Source organism: Girardinichthys multiradiatus, chromosome 1 (assembly GCF_021462225.1).
Source record: "Girardinichthys multiradiatus isolate DD_20200921_A chromosome 1, DD_fGirMul_XY1, whole genome shotgun sequence".
NCBI classification, from domain to species: domain Eukaryota; kingdom Metazoa; phylum Chordata; class Actinopteri; order Cyprinodontiformes; family Goodeidae; genus Girardinichthys; species Girardinichthys multiradiatus.
The window spans coordinates 41,523,238-41,540,860 of record NC_061794.1 but is presented as its reverse complement, the minus strand read 5'-3'; the positions used below and the strand labels follow the sequence as shown (position 1 = coordinate 41,540,860).

Here is a 17,623-nt window from a genome sequence, read left to right as displayed (position 1 = left end):
CAACAACAAATCTTGGGCAGCCGCCTATGCTGGTATAATCTGGGGCAGTCTGAAAAGATGCTGCTGCTGTGTGGGTTAATCTTGTCAGAGTAGGTGTCCTGATTCTAGTTAGTGAGCACGCAGGCTCAAAACATCAAAGCGCCAACATCAGAGGTATAATTATTTATACCTGAGACTTTCCAGCACCGGTAAGGGAAGGCTCTGCTCATCACACCACCAGCTACACACCTCCACAGATGGAGAGGTCAAATGTGTGGGTAGGTATAGGTTACAAGTTCTGATTCACTGCTGTAAGTCTCCAATTACATGAAAATCGTAAGCCTTTATTCAAAATTCTCCACAGACTCTACACTTTCATTTTATTTGAAAAGAAAGTTTTCATAGCAGATTAAAGAAAAAATAATTCATGCAGCAGCTCATTCAAATGTCTGAGACTAGAAGGAAAATGATTAATTAACTAATTAGTTAACTCATTTTAAGGTGAACACAGTTTACTGTTGGAACTCTAGGAAGGATTCAAAACAATCAAAAGCAATTCTAATAAATGAATATGCAAGTCAGCATATGTCTTATTTTCTGTAATGTTCCTCCTGATCCTAATGAAAGGATCAGATCAGGGTCCTGAGCAAGGTATTTTTTTCCATGACAGGTATTGGACTCCAATTTGCTCTAGTTGGCTTACTTTCTGTGGTTTACTTTGGCAGCATTGTGGTATAATGGCTTAAGAAATGTGTGGGAATGTCCACAGTCAGCACTTGCAATATTTGCAACCATTATTTTATTCTTCAAACTTCATACAATACCACCAATTTAAATAGTCATTTACAAATTTAACAACTGGTTCACTTGAAGATGAAGAAATTAAGAACATTTTGTCCTGCGACGTCTATATGTAGCACTTAACTGTTTAAAATATTGTGTCATATTGTATGAAAACAGAGCAAGTTCCTTTTGCTGTCACACCACTACATCACTTTATTTCTCAATACTTAATAATCACCCTCAACCATCTTGGGCTTAAAGTTCTATGTTGTATATACAGTCTATGAGCACCCCCTAGTGGTCAAACCAATTATTAGCTGAATTAATGAAAAAATAAATCCAACTGCCCTTGTCATGTCAGCGACTTCAAGTATTCAGCATGCTGAGGTGTGTGAATCCTACTCAGTGCATAGAGAGCAACCTCATAATGAACCATGGAAATAAGTATTGTTGTTACTGGGTCATTGCTGTGAAATTTGTTAAGCATTTGCAAAACGTTTGTAGTAGTGGTGCCTATGGGTGGTATATTATGCATCCCAAAGTTGCAATGCTCATGCCACTTAATTTCTCAATATACAAAAAATGTGTGGCACCATGGGTTAGCTGGAGATTAGTTTAAGTAGGCAACAGTATTCTCATGTATTTAAATCTGCACATCTTTGTAGGCCACTGAAACAGGGTAGATTGAACTGGTTTTGAACCTATTATAACTTAATTAGATGGACAATAATGATTTTACAAACAGCTGTTACTGTCCAGTCCTGCAGAATACATGCAACGATCAAGATTTTTTTCATGGAAATCAAAAGGTGAAAAACACCATTAGTTATTGTTGTCCCAGCTCATTTACCACAAGTGCCTAAACTGAGTTTAAAGTAAGCAGAAAATATCTTTTAATTTGGATGCTCCTTTTTTTTTAGCAAAGCTGAATCTGAAGACCATCTGCCGGTGTCACTGTTACTGCTGTGGCTACTTGTTGCAGAATCTCATGCTGTTTGTCCGTAGAAACTAATTCCAGTTAATCAGATTGATGATTTTTTTTCCCCATGGCTTCAGTTTCACACTGCAATGTCATGTGAAATGTTTGCATTACCAACCGTTAAGTTCTGCTCCTATTTCTTTTAAAAAACATTTGTTTTGTTCTGTTTGTAAAATGGGCCAAATTGTGTTAATTCATGGTAATAAAGTTTTTCTCAGTTGAAGGTGGAATTATTTCTGAATTAGATGAGGGATTCTGTGTAACCAGTAGAACCCCCTGGTGCGTCTCAGCCCAGTAACGTTAGTAAGTGTAGCAACTGTTGGCTGTTTTTATGTTTGGATAGCCAATATCACTGCAGGCACATTCTCTTTTCCTGAACTTAGTAAACAAAAATGTTTGCTTTCATTTTGAAAAGATATATCTGCAGTAATGTCTGTCCTATTTTTGAGGTCAATTCAGTTATATTTTATAAATTTATAGAGTATTTCTTTACTCAGGTTTGTTTATTTCTACTCAGGCCAGGTTGCATGAGTCCTACATGAACACAAGTGTTTAATACGCGTTTCCAAATATTGAAGTCTGTGGCGCAGTGTTTTCCTTTGTGAAATTCAAAATATGATTTTGATGTTATAAAGTAATATTTCTGTGCTGTAATTGCGACAGTAAGTGCAGCTGCAACTGTTATAAATTGTATTTTGCATGTACTGAGTCAGCTGTATAGTGTACTATCTTTTAAATTGCTGTTTGTGCCTTTATAAAGAATTATTGACCATTTGAGGAAGCATCTGTAGTGTCTTTCTCATTGTTGATGTTATAATAAACTCTGCAGGTGCATGAAATAAATAATATTACAAACAAGACGTATGCATTGACATCTGTTTTGCATGAATATGATGCTTTCGTACCGAAGGCTCTCTGAGAGTGGATTGAATTGGGTAGCAACACCCCTGAGTTGCTATAAAAATACATCTCTTGCACTCATGTCACAGTGGTCCATCAGTTTGAAAATCCCCAAAACATCCAAAGTCACCAGATGATTTCCGTTTGTGAACACGCACATTTAAATGGTCAGTCACTTTGGTGTTATGAATATTCTCAGAAAACATTAAAAACAGGAATACCTTTATTTTTGGATAGCAGTCAGCTGTCTTACTGATACAATTGATCTGATTAATAATATTTTGAGTCCGTAACTGCACCAAGGTTGAGTGTACAGAAAAATGTTGACTTGTTCAACACTGATGTTCCCTGCTGTAACGTTAGGTTTGCTTTGTGGAAACTCGCCTGCTTATCAAAAGTTTTTCTCTTGCAGTCAATCCTGAAAAGTCTGGAACTTGATTTTAGTATTTTCCAAATCTCTTTCCAGGTGTGAGTTTGGGATCACTGTCTTGTTAAAGAAAAAAAACTCCATCCTCATTCCCAAATGTAGATTCTTATCAAGAATGTCCAAATACATTTCTGTTTATCGTTCCTTCAATAATATGACATCTGCCAGTACCATATGCTGAAAATCTGCCCCACACCATAATGCTCCCACTTCCAAACATCACTGTTGGGCATGTGTTTTTGGGTTGGTGCACAGAAACATTTCTTCTCCAGTAGCATCCAAAGTAACATTTTTGTCTCATCTGACCTGCCTAAATTCTCCCAGTATTTTTACTGGCTTCAACATGCTTTGTCTAAATAAGTGGATTACTGTACAGTGAATGCTCGTAGAGGTTATGGCAGATGAGTGTATTATTTATTGTTTTCATGAAAAAAAAAATGAACCTACTAAATCCAGGTTTTTCTGAATCTCTCTGTGGATGCTCCTTGTGTCTTGGACAAGTTTTCTGATCATTTGTTTTTTGACTCTTCTGACAGAAATCCTCCATGGAGCCCCTGGGCATGGCTGGTTTATGGTGAAATGATGTTCTTTACAATTTTAGATTATAGTCTGCCGAAGGTGGCACATTGGAAGATTCATAAGTTTAGAGATATGACTATGACTAATTTCAGAAATAATGCCAGCAGTATGTTTTACAACAATAGAAAATGTCTTGAGAGAGCTGATGATTGCTTTTAGCAATCATTATGTACTTCTTGTGTATCAGCTTGTAATTAAAATCCTTTCATAGGCCTTAGTTAGGCCTAAAATAATGACTATACCAGCTGATATTTATGTGCACTGATACAAGACAGGATTGCTTTTTGAATTCTGACAGATTTTAGCTATTTTCTTAGTTTTCTCTGCATGCTCTTCACTTGCTCCCTCTTTCATTCCACTTTATTGTACACAACTTGATTTATGAACTTGTTTTGATTTTTTTTGTATGTGTGGACATCTTGGGTTGTGACTGACATCCGCAATGAATTTCACATCAATAGTGTCATTATAAAGATATTTACTGAGAAAATTGTTGACGTGTGCAAAACCTTTTTCCCCTGCTACACATGAAGTGCTGCTTGTCAATAAGGCAGAACAATGCAAGCCTTTCGCTGACTAAAGTAATGCATGATAGTTGCAGGTACTTTACCTTGCTTTAGTGGCCCTTTAAATGCTTTTGCTAAATTAAAACAATCTTAATATCCATCTGGCAAAGAACATTTTTGCATATATTTGTTTAGATTCTCCTTTCTGTGAATGTTGCTTGGGACATCAGAGATTTCTGTCTCCAGCTTTTGTAACTCCATAAATTGGTTAGTTGACATCAGCAGTTGGAGTTGTATTCCTTCACTCAGAAACATCGGAAGCCTCTTGAACAACAAAAGCTGCCATAAATATGGCCCCTCAGAATAAAACAGAGAGGTGTTAACACAGATGTGTTCCCTCCATTTTTTCACAAGGTGAAACAGCTTGTCCAGCAAGAGAGAGACGTGGGTGAACAAAGGAAGAACAGGGAGAGGGGCGATCATTAGAACGCACAGTTCTGAGTAAGGAACACGACAGCTCATTACTGCGGTGCAAATAACCATCTTCACCCCTGCTTCAGAAATCAAGCAGGGCTCAGACGGTTCCTGACAGTGTGTGGTGCTAGCAACAGTGAAATGAAACACAGATTTACCTGATGCACATTAGGAGGTGCAGCAGTCAAAAAACAGTTTCTTACATCAACTACACTGTTGCTAAGCTACTGACTGTAAATTTAAATCAGTACAAAACTGTTCTCATGCTATACATAGGAACCTGTTGGCTTGACTGCAAGCTGTACAGAGCTGATTTTTCACTGAGGGCAGTAATACATTAATTTAGATTCAGGTAATTCAGTTGTGCTCACTAATGTCCGTCATCATGTGCGTTACCACATGGCTCCGGATCTGGAGTAGATGGTGAAACCTCAACCGCTATTAGTCTGTTTACATTTCAGCCGCCGAGGCGACTCTGCCTTAATCATGGAGCATGATGCCTAATTTAATCGAAGGCAAGTACATTGTAGACGTTAAATTTGCACATAAATAGCACAAACAAGAGGAAGAAAAAAATACAAGTAATTTAGTTGTCTGGCCAGCAGTAGGCTGTGGACCTTGAGAAACAGTTATAAGAGGATGATTATCCTGGCTGCTGTAAAAAGGGTCTGTATAGTAGATTTACCATTTATTTACAATTTGAAGATATATTTACTATATTTTATAGCTTTAGAAATGAATTATTGAATGCTGTGATGCATATTTACATTTCAGACAAACATTCTGTCTAAAATCTATTATTGTTGTAATGTATTTTTAGAAGAGATTGTTTGAATTAAAACATTTCTCATTTTAACACCTTACCAGTTATGACTAATTGTGGAATATTCTAAAAATTTCTGAATCTTCAAATAAGCCAACTAAGATCATTTATAAAAGAACTTGGCCATACATTGACATGAATTTGTACCAAACCTATTTGAGCATTAATACTGCTTATAATTTGCAGAGGTTATTTTGACTTGACCTACAGTCCTGCAAAGACATTTTGAAGGGTCCTTGTGGGTGAAATTTAAATCTCAGGTTTTCATTACAGTTATATATAAAACTCGCATAGAAGTCTAAAAATGTCCCTGGGACCTAGAAAAGGCTCACAGCATCAGCGACCCCCTACCATATATACAGAACATTACCTGTTCACTCATGCCCACCAGTGTGTGGGAAATAAGAGGTGCTTTTTCTATTTTAGTTCTTCGTTTCAGGCCATGTTCACATGGAGTTCTTGTTGCTGAAAAGTTCATCTTTGTCTTATCTGACCAAAACACACAGGTCCCAAAAAACAATGGCAGTGGTGGTAAGCAATTTCCACTATATTTGTGATGCTAGGACAGGAAAAGCCTCCAAACAACCAGTTGTCATGCAGGTAGGGACTTATTGCTGTTATTGAGACCTGATGACCACAAGATGCCACGTTTTGCTGCAGTTCTCTAAAAGAGAGGTTTGGGACTTTTCAAAAACTTCCTTACTGTGACAAGATAAATATGGTTCCTCCATCCACATTCTGTATCTAAAATCTTTCCTATAGACTAATATCTTTGATCCTTGCTTTTGCCATTTGTAAAATCAAACCATCCCCTTAAATTTTAGCTCATTGTATCCAGGATGGACGTTTTTGGATCATGAGCCATGTCTAACAACTAAGGGTTGGAACCTAGAAGGACTCATTCATTCATAACCTTGACAGATCTGAGCATATCTCTCATTTCTGTGGACAAGTTTCTAATCTATTTATCCATCTCCCAGAAAAGGGACTAAAAAAGGCTTCTTCCTTACAGTGACTCATGATGGCTCAGTCTTAGAGATAAGGTGAGGAGCACCATCATTTATGGGGAGCCAGCTGCTACTCCTCTGCACTGAAGGCAGTTGTTTTGGGCATTAAATCGGGATGCTTCCTTTGAGCCTCCTTTAAAAGGTGTTTTAGGCATTTCCCACTAGGAGGAGATCCTGAGGCAGACCCAGAACCTGCTGAAGATACAATGCTACTCTCCTGCGCTAGAATGACTTGGAACTCACCATGAGGAGCTGAAGACTGTTGCTGGGAAGGTTGTCTGAGTATCCCTAATGCACCCGCCCCCTACTGATCTTGGATAAGCAGAAGAAAATGGATGGATAAATACATTATTGTGTGAACCAGAAGTAACATGTCCAGTATAATGCTTGGAGAAATTCCTGGTATCTAATTTTTCTGTTAAGTATAATTCAACAGAACAATAGGATCTGAAATGAATATCATCCCAAAGGGAAATAATCATAAAATCTCACTTGTGAGGAAGTGTAATTCGTTTTTAGAATACCATTGAAAATCGATCGTTTATATATGTGTGTGTATATATACATATACATATATATATATATATATGTATATATATATGTATATATATATGTATACATATAATTTGAAACTCTTCAGAGGGGAACAAAAGGAGGAATGTCTTTGATGGCTCACTCACTGTCACAATGGTGACAGCTTCTGCTGTTAAAAGCACTGCAGGACCAAATCAGTGGGGGTTTCCATGGTGTTGGATCTGCGCTGCTGCTTTCATGTTTGTTACTCTAAAGAGGTTTGTTAATATGCCACTATTGACCAAATAAGTGATGTTTTCATTGTATGTGCTGTCATGGGATTTCATTGCCTGGTTTGCAGCCACAGTTGGAGTCAAATGTTCGGTAAACAACTGTTAGCCCGACTGATACATATTTCTGATGTGGTCCACAATAACACCAGGCACTAATGTGCGGATGTTTTAATTCTACTGTCGTTCACAATTCTGACAACAGATTCAGCTAAAAATTCAATGGTTTTTTAAGTGCACTCATAATTCACTCACAGGCCTGTGTTAACACAATATCAAGATGGAAAGCACTGAACTTAGAGAGACAATTGTTGATGTCCATCAATCAGGCAAAAGTTATAAGGCAAGTCCATTGTTTTACCGCAAGAAAGATTTTTCACAAATGGAAAACATTTGAAACAGTTGCCAGTCTTAGCAGGAGTGGAGTGAACCTGCTAGAAAATTCAGTCAGAGCATGCAATGTTCAGATGAATTACGGAAAACCTGAGGTCTCCTTTCAAGACTCTACAACAGGGGTCTCAAACTCCGGTCCTCAAGTTCTGCTGTCCATCAACTTTTGAGGTTGTCTCTGCTTGGACATGCCTGAATCATACAATTAGGTTACTGGCAGGACTCAGGAGAACTTACTTGCTTGGGATGTAAATGAGCTACTTGATTCAGTGTTGGACCTACGATTCACTTAAAGGTTGCAGAACACCAGCCCAGGAGGACTGGAGTTGGAGACCCCTGCTCCACAGTCCACTGGCATCATGTTATATTTGAAATTTCAAGAGAGCACAATTAGAAAAATGACATTTATCAGTACAAACACATCAGTCTAACTTTCAAGAATGGAGGTTCTGGGCTCAATCTGGGCTTGTTTAGCAGCAGCAGGACCTGAACAACTTGCAGTTATTGGTCAACAATGAACCCGTCTTTATATGTAGTATCCTACAGTTACAAAACCCCTAATATTTCAGTTTGAAGTACTTTTCAAAATTTCTCAGTGGATGTTTTGACCAAATTTTAGTTGAGCTAAAAGACCTAATACATTTTTAAATGAGCACTGAATAAAAAATAGACTCAGACAACACAGTTCTGGGCCCAGGGGCAGAGTGGGCTTTTGTTAGACCCAGCTTATAGTTAATCATTTTCTTTTTGCTCGATTACACTAAATGTCTGACCTTTAGCTTCGGCTTTTTCAGAGACCAAGCAGCGTCAGCTTGCTCCTGTAAAAGAGATATCCGAGGGCTAGCGGCTGAATGTTAATGAGGTGGTAATGACAGGGTGGAGACTTAATGCTTAAATAATACAGCGGAGGTCTCAAAGCATGATGTGGGATGATAAAGTTAGGTTTTTGAATTAATAACATTTTAGAAAGCAAACATGGTTTTGTTTGATTCAGATAAATTAAGATGTCCTCCTATGAGGTAAGGAAAGCATTCCTTGTTGGATTAAAATTAAATCTGCATTCAAATGCCTTTCTTCTGCCTCTTTCATACTTTTTAGTTTCACAGGACATAATTCTTCCTTTTGTCTAACAGAAAAAAACAAACATGAGAAATATTAAATCACAGATCATAATTTTGAATGTTTGGTTTAGGGATAAAACAGCTGCTTAAATAAAACATTTTTATTCTGATTCATGCTCCAAAACCATCTTTAATTTTCGCTAAAGGCCAACATCCCCCTCTTCTGGCAGAAATGTGTTTCCTCATTTCACTTGAATGCATTTTAGAGATTTATTTACAAAAAGATATGCTTTTAATGATGTTTCATTTAAGTCTAGTGTCCGTGTTTAAGAGTTTGATTTCAGACTTTTAAATACAGAGCTAAAGATTGAAAAACAAATATGCGGAAATGTATGTTTATCAGAGATGATGTTGGTTTGAAGGAAAAATGAAGGAAATGTTACTGTTTAGATGATGATTAGGAAAAACTACAGGTAGAGACGCAAAGAGGCATACATTCTAGACTCCTGACACTTAAAGTTAAATAAATACAAATAATTGAACCAAAAACGATTTATATATATAAAACAAATCATTAATAAAACTAAATAAGTATAGAAAAAACATTTAAAATCAATACAAAAAATAAAATGCAATAGGAATAAACAATCTTGATAACGAAGAGCGAGGTAAGAGCCGAACCAAAAAGATGTTTTAAGTTTAAAAACATCCATGGCTCTGTTGCCCTCAGGTCCACAGACTAGGGCTGCAGGAGGCAAAAATCTAAATAACTATTTGAGGGTTGACCCGCTCACCAAATTAATGTATAGTCGGGTAGGGCTGAGGAGTCTCACTTCCAAACCAAATGTCCATAAGGTCTTTTCTCTCAAAAGCAAGTAAGGGCAAAGACTGAACTGTCAGATGCTTCGTAGAATCCTTAAAGCTGCAGGAGGAATTAGCAGTTTTCCTAGTTTTATACCTTACCTTGTGTTTACCTTTTCAAAGTTAAAAAGACAGAGGGTCAAAGGTCTGTTAGAATCCATTTTTTTATTTGGATGGGATTTTTGACCACACACACAATAAATATGATGAAACTAAACCAACCAGCACAACCAGTCAAGGTCCTCAAGCTCATTGTGACCTTTGATACATGTTCTTAGTTATGGACGTCTCAGTGGATACACAGTTGAAGTAAATTAGCAGGTTTTTGGGATATAAAAACATAACACCATAATATAATGTCATTGCTTTTTTCAACCTTTACAGTGGAAAAAAAGTATCAATCAGGAGAAGGTTAGAAAGAAAATTCAACAGCATTATAAATATACCAAGGCACTGTTAAATATTTGGAGAAAATATAAAGGCAACTGTGACGTTACGAAAACTGGATGTTTCTCCAAATGTCATGGAAAGACGAGAATGAAACTTAGTCTAGAGGCTTCCAAAAGGTCCGCAGCAATGCTGGAGTAGCTGCATGAATTTCTGTATAGATAGTATGGATCACGACAAAGGAGTGGGGTTGTAAAACAGAAGCTTTTTCTTTCATTTCTGTACAAAAACCTTCAGGTGTCTGCTACAAAGCTGACCAGGGCATTCATTTCTTACGATCGCAGTGACTCCAGGCATTCATCAAAATTATTAAAAGACAGGATCGATGGAAAAAAATAAAAGTTTTGGAATCATTTCTGAGGTCAGAACTAAATCTGACAGGAAGTCTGCAGGGTTACCAGTAAACAACAGATATCCTCACAGTATGATAGATCTGGCAGACATTTGCAAGGTAGAACAATATTAAATCAGGAGGTGCTTCAACCAGTATTAGTTGAAATGTCTCTTTACTTACGCAACTGTTACTGAAACTTTAATTTGTATTTCCCCCAAACAGATGTTTTTCCTAGTTTAATTGAACAGGATGTATGTCAAAGTATTGAAATTAATTATTAAGGTCTTATTCTTTCATACAACAAAAATCTGCCTTTTCAAAAGGGCTGTGTGCACATTTTAGATCCTCTGTACGTATAAACCTAGAGAGATGACAGCCCCTACAGTCAGTGTCACATTCCTTTTAACAAGAGTAAAAAAGTGAGAGCTGATGACTGAATATAAGGCTTTAATGACACCAAACATAAAGTCCTTCCAGTGGAACCCTTGTACAATGCTTTTATCTCTCCGATAGATTTTTGTGGAAGTGGGGTAGAGTTGGATCAATATTTGTAAGCCTGAGAACAACGAGATCCCATTTTCTCTCTTAAGATTACACAATGTCTTAATGGATATGAATTAGCTTACAAATTTCATTTCAACATTGACTCCAGTCCAGTTCAGCACAGGTAACGTGTCACTATCAGGGCTTGTTTAAGTGCCCTTTTCAAGCCTGAGAAATTCAGACTGACATTCGGGTTAATTGTTGACTTCAGCTGTTGTAAAGAGGCACCACTCTGTCGATAGTCGCCCTGCAGATGGGACATTTCTTTGGCTCTGGAAGGGCCTCGAAGCATGGACCGCAGGAACACACGTGACCACATTCCAGAAACACGCAGGAGCGTTCCCGGCTCAGACACACGGTACAGTTAGTTGGGGGAACGCTGTTCTCATCAATCTTCAGTTCCCGCATGCGCTTCCTCTGCTGCTCCTTGAACTCTTCTAGAATGCTCCTCTTCTTTCTGCTCTCCCTGCAGTGAACGTACCACTTCCACAGCATGAAGAGGAGCGTGGAACAGGTGGCGAGTCCAAACACAACCGCCAGAATCCTCCACACCCTCACGCCATTCACGTGCTTCCTCAGGAGAGACTCGTAGTCCTGCCGGGTGAGGAAATAACAGAAGCCCTGTTTGGGGGGTTGGAGCTTGATCAGGTTGTTATCCAGGACCAGCTCACCCACTCCCGTCAAACTGTCGCCCACTCGCAGCATCTCTTCCGTTTCGTGGACCCCTTTTGGCCGCTCTCCGCTGATGAAGTGGCCAATGACGCTGGACAGGGACTGGGCTGTGGGGTGGAAGTTCTCATAGGTAGTCTCCAGGTCCAGCTCTGCTCCATCTAAGGGACGTACAACCCGCACAGTGGTGGTGATGTCTTCATCGTGAGAGCCAATTGCAAATGGAACCGTGTTAGTGCGCTGGTGGATGACTTTCTCTGTGCTATTCCTGTTTGAAAATATAGTTACACATGAAAAATTCGACTTATGAATAGCTTATAAATGGACGACAAACAGAATTTATACCTAGAAACGCCACATGGTGATAGTTAAACATCTGGGAAAGTTAAAAAGATACAAGGTAAGCCCTCTGCCTTCGTTTAGAAAGATGTGCTTCAGGTTTGAAGCCTCTTAATGTGCCTCCAAGTGAATTGAACATCTGCTGCTATAAAGTTTAAGCAATCATCTGGATGAGCTGTGCTGCTCCCACTGGCGGAACCTCTCTGACTCTCCACAAACTCTTCCTGAAAGAGGCACAGCACCAGCTGCTCAGCTGGATTTAAAGCTACACACACAGAAGCAGCTCAGCCACACACATGCTTTAAATACTGTTGATCTCTTCATTGTTGTATCCTATCGTAATTCAAGTAAACCTTTCTCAGAATGCTCGCCACTTGTGCGCCTTGGAAAATCGATTTTTCTATTTTAGTTTGTTGGCCCGTTTTAATTTTCCTTCATGATGCAACACAAATAACTATCAAAAATTAAAGAAATAAATATGACGGCTACTTTATCTCCCTGGTCTCTGAGAAACCAGACAGGAAACAATCTGTGACATTTAGATGGTGGCATTTGCAGATTTGTTTACATGCCGTTTTAATGTGTTGCAGCTAATAAACTGATGCCAGCAGTGCAGTTTCCCTTCTCCCCAATGAATGTCTGATTGCTCCTTCTACAAGATAAGATTCATCACAAAATGTGGACACTGTGAATCTTACGTGGCAGCTGCTGTCTGCGTCAGCATTGCCATCTGCTCCGACCATGATACTACACTAACGTTACAACCTTGTGCAAGATTTAAATAGTTGTATGAAATCATTCTCCATCTGCTCACATGTCGTATTCTGATGACGGCACTTGGACTAGATGCCAGACATTCGTGTCATGAAAAGAAAATAGGCAAACTTATAAGATTTTCTAAAATGAAGATCAGACTTGTAAGAAAAACGCTTGCAGACAAAATATCAGAGCAGCACCTTTTAAGTTTTCTCAACTCACCATATGTGAGTGGTGCGATTCCACACCATCTTTTCCTCCTTCAGTGTCAGCCTCTCAATGACTCCTTTGCAATTATCAACAAACTGGCTGTTCAGAGTCTCCTTCACTGATCTCACCACACCTACAGCATGTAAGAACACTTAGTACAGCACGGAGGCAATTCTTATTTGTCTTATTAAGGCTTTAAAGAACGCTCTGCAGACCTTCTATGACAGCATACGAGACACATCTTCCAGGGGTTTCAGACAGGGTGGCTTTTAAATCCTTATCAATGGAGACTTTCTTAGCTTCCTGTGTTTAAAGAACAAAACAAATACAGGATTTAATCATATGCAGTAAATTACAGGTCCTTCTCAAAATATTAGCATATTGTGATAAAGTTCATTATTTTCCATAATGTCATGATGAAAATTTAACATTCATATATTTTAGATTCATTGCACACTAACTGAAATATTTCAGGTCTTTTATTATCTTAATACGGATGATTTTGGCATACAGCTCATGAAAACCCAAAATTCCTATCTCACAAAATTAGCATATTTCATCCGACCAATAAAAGAAAAGTGTTTTTAATACAAAAAACGTCAACCTTCAAATAATCATGTACAGTTATGCACTCAATACTTGGTCGGGAATCCTTTTGCAGAAATGACTGCTTCAATGCGGCGTGGCATGGAGGCAATCAGCCTGTGGCACTGCTGAGGTCTTATGGAGGCCCAGGATGCTTCGATAGCGGCCTTTAGCTCATCCAGAGTGTTGGGTCTTGAGTCTCTCAACGTTCTCTTCACAATATCCCACAGATTCTCTATGGGGTTCAGGTCAGGAGAGTTGGCAGGCCAATTGAGCACAGTGATACCATGGTCAGTAAACCATTTACCAGTGGTTTTGGCACTGTGAGCAGGTACCAGGTCGTGCTGAAAAATGAAATCTTCATCTCCATAAAGCTTTTCAACAGATGGAAGCATGAAGTGCTCCAAAATCTCCTGATAGCTAGCTGCATTGACCCTGCCCTTGATAAAACACAGTGGACCAACACCAGCAGCTGACACGGCACCCCAGACCATCACTGACTGTGGGTACTTGACACCGGACTTCTGGCATTTTGGTATTTCCTTCTCCCCAGTCTTCCTCCAGACTCTGGCACCTTGATTTCCGAATAACATGCAGAATTTGCTTTCATCCGAAAAAAGTACTTTAGACCACTGAGCAACAGTCCAGTGCTGCTTCTCTGTAGCCCAGGACTGGGGAATGTGGCACCTGTAGCCCATTTCCTGCACACGCCTGTGCACGGTGGCTTTGGATGTTTCTACTCCAGACTCAGTCCACTGCTTCCGCAGGTCCCCCAAGGTCTGGAATCGGCCCTTCTCCACAATCTTCCTCAGGGTCCGGTCACCTCTTCTCGTTGTGCAGCGTTTTCTGCCACACTTTTTCCTTCCCACAGACTTCCCACTGAGGTGCCTTGATACAGCACTCTGGGAACAGCCTATTTGTACAGAAATGTCTTTCTGTGTCTTACCCTCTTGCTTGAGGGTGTCAATAGTGGCCTTCTGGACAGCAGTCAGGTCGGCAGTCTTACCCATGATTGGGGTTTTGAGTGATGAACCAGGCTGGGAGTTTTAAAGGCCTCAGGAATCTTTTGCAGGTGTTTAGAGTTAACTCGTTGATTCAGATGATTAGGTTCATAGCTCGTTTAGAGACCCTTTTAATGATATGCTAATTTTGTGAGATAGGAATTTTGGGTTTTCATGAGCTGTATGCCAAAATCATCCGTATTAAGACAATAAAAGACCTAAAATATTTCTGTTAGTGTGCAATGAATCTAAAATATATGAATGTTAAATTTTCATCATGACATTATGGAAAATAATGAACTTTATCACAATATGCTAATATTTTGAGAAGGACCTGTAGTACATTTGCCATTTTGGGCAGAGAACATGGCTGACCTTTAAACGGGAAACAGTTTTAGCTCTGCTTCTGTAAATGGAATAAAATATGGCAGTCAGCGTAGAGCTGGTGGCTAAAACCACAATCTGTGCTGCTGAAGGTTTTCCACTTGACTCCATTCTGCAGCATTTAGGACAACTTTGGGAGAAGTGATGGAAACAGATAATTAGGTTCATTACTATTCTGTCAAGTAGTTCTACTTGCTTTGACTTTGTAATTTAACTCTGACATTTCAGAAAGACAGTCAACGTTTAACTAAAACCTCTTCACTGGAATTATAATGTCAATGAATGTGAAAATATGCATTAATTAAATTAAATATGCAAATAAACATTTAAATACTTAACAAAGCAAACCCCATCTTTATTTTCAGTAGGGTATAAACTATCAATTCTTTGTTATACCAGTCAAAACTATTTATTTTTTCCTGTTCGACCCACACAACCCACAGAGTAATTTAAATAATCTGATAAGAATAATCTTGATAAAGTTCTGACTGTATATGGATTTAACCTAGGATTATCTAAGTGTTCAAAAACACACAACAGATGCCACTCTGTTATTACCTATTAAACAAAAAGAAAAACAAAACCAAAAAAACGTGAAGGAAATAGGATTCAAAAGCTTTTTGTGATTGGTATATTACTTTATTAGTCTCATGTTTGTTGTAAAGCAATTTTTGGTCTTATTTTTAACAATGCAGTTGATTCTTCTTCTACACAGCAAGGACTCACTGCCAGTTATCACAATGGCTTGATGGTAGGAGTTGGCACAAGCAGTTATTGGGTTTAGGGGGCAATTGCTTTTTTTCTATAAGGCCAGATTGGTTTGGATAGCTTTTTTTTCCTTATTAAATGAAATCATCATTGGGAAACTGCATTTTTGTATTAACTCAGGTTTACTTCATAGAATATATGATGAATCAAGGAAAACTATCCAATGTTTCAGCTATGAATTTAGTACACAATCTTTCGGTGCTGAGTGATGGACGCGAATGAATTTAATTTCACCTTGAACTGAATTTAAGACCAGTTCTTGTTAAAATTGAATATCCATGGTACTGAATGTCATGAACTTTAACATATCCTCCCCACCAGCAAAATGGACAAAGTTAGCAATATGTGGAGTATTTTAGTACAATTAAAGCTCATTTTAAAACCCAACACAGGTAGGGATATTCTTATACAATCCTGCTTTCTAAAACAATGCAATTTAGGGTGTCATTTATTTTTCCTATGATAGTATAAACATTAGCAAATGTTCAGGAATAGCAGAATTAAACAGGAAAAACGTTTTAGCAACATCAGCCAAGCTTTGTCAATCGTTTTATCGTAAGAATAGAAACATATTTTAAATACATTTTGCTATATTTTCCATTTCCCAAAATATTATATTAGTAAATAAAATTTCATCCACTACTGCAATAATTGCCAGATTGAAAGTCACCTACACTGATTGTAGCTCTTTAATTCAATAAACTAACATAACCCTCAAAACAGGAAGTTAGCTTCGGTTAACAAAGAGACAATTAAAAGTCATTTGAACTAGCACGGCGACGTTAACCTATTGAACACATGTTTCTTTTGACTGCAGCCTCCAAGCCCAGACGGTTTCTTTACAAATATTATGATTTTGAGGGTTAACTGGTTATAGTTAGCCATTATTAGCAAGCAAACTAGCTAACACTTTCCTTACCTGAGCTACTAGCTGACATAAAAAATAGCAGTTTGCTAACTATGTTTTGGACTACAACGGAGGAAACAGTTTAGGTGGTATTAATAAAGGTAGGAATGACTTTGATGGAAAACAGCAAGTTTGAGCTGAGTTACCTTTGTTCACCTTTGTGCTGTCAAGAGCAGCTGCTTTCGCTCAGTTCTAGCGTCTCCATAGACTCAAATACATGCTGTTCTACTCTTCGCCAGCAGATGTCAGTAAAGACCAGTCAAAAACACTGTAACCAAGGTCTTCTCTTTATCCCCCGAATTATTTAAAATGTTGATTCAGTTTTGATGTATGATGTCAGTTATTTCTTACGGCATCATCGTTACTGAAAAATTTGTAGATCCTGAAGAACAGGCGCAGGTCAATACATTTAAAAGTAATCAAAAAGCTCATTTATTTAACGACTTCAATTATAAAAATCCCTCTCACACGAGAAACGAAATATTATTCATTATATATATTTCAATATATGTTTGAAGCGTTTGCTTATGTTAATTTTGATAATTATCGCTTACAGCTAGTGAAAACTCAAATATCTTTTTCTCCAAAACTTAGAATATTACGTAAGAGCAAAAAATATATATTTTTAATACAGAAATATATGTTTTGGCCATGCTATAGCCTACACAATCATGCAGAATAGTGCTGACTAGACAGTTGTCCAGCAGTCCTTGACACCTTCTACAAAAAAGCTAAGACACAAAGCGTCATTGCTAAACAGGTAATACACTCTGTGTACAACCCGCGAAACAGGTTGTACACAGAGTGCTGTATCCAAATATATTATTGGAAAGTTGAGTGGAAGGAAAAAGTGCAAAAAAAAAAAGCTGCACAAGTTTGTCTTTTTCCTCCAGTGTCTGAAACAGCTGGATAATAGTTCTTATTTAAATGCTCTGTTGGGCAATTCATCCATATTCAGTGGAAAATATTAAGATTTAAACTTGTACAAATATGTTTCTAAAACCATCTAAAAAGCAAACAAAAATTACTCAGGTTTTTGAGATATAAACTGTGAAAAATGTTTTAAAATATTTAATGATTTTTATGATGAATGAAAATTGAACTTCTG

The 17,623-nt window shown here is 38.0% G+C and overlaps 1 protein-coding gene across 1 annotated transcript; it reads right to left on the bottom strand.

The window, feature by feature from the left end:
- Window positions 1-9,718: 9,718 nt before the first annotated feature.
- Window positions 9,719-16,819, bottom strand: mul1b (mitochondrial E3 ubiquitin protein ligase 1b). The gene is made up of 5 exons (XM_047368370.1): window positions 16,662-16,819; window positions 14,832-14,970; window positions 13,086-13,173; window positions 12,883-13,003; window positions 9,719-11,833 (listed from the first exon to the last, which is right to left on the bottom strand). Exons 2-5 carry the CDS (start codon window positions 14,949-14,951, stop codon window positions 11,104-11,106), a joined length of 1,059 nt encoding a protein of 352 aa, XP_047224326.1. The 5' UTR covers window positions 14,952-14,970; window positions 16,662-16,819; the 3' UTR covers window positions 9,719-11,103.
- Between the last annotated feature and the right edge of the window lie 804 nt (window positions 16,820-17,623).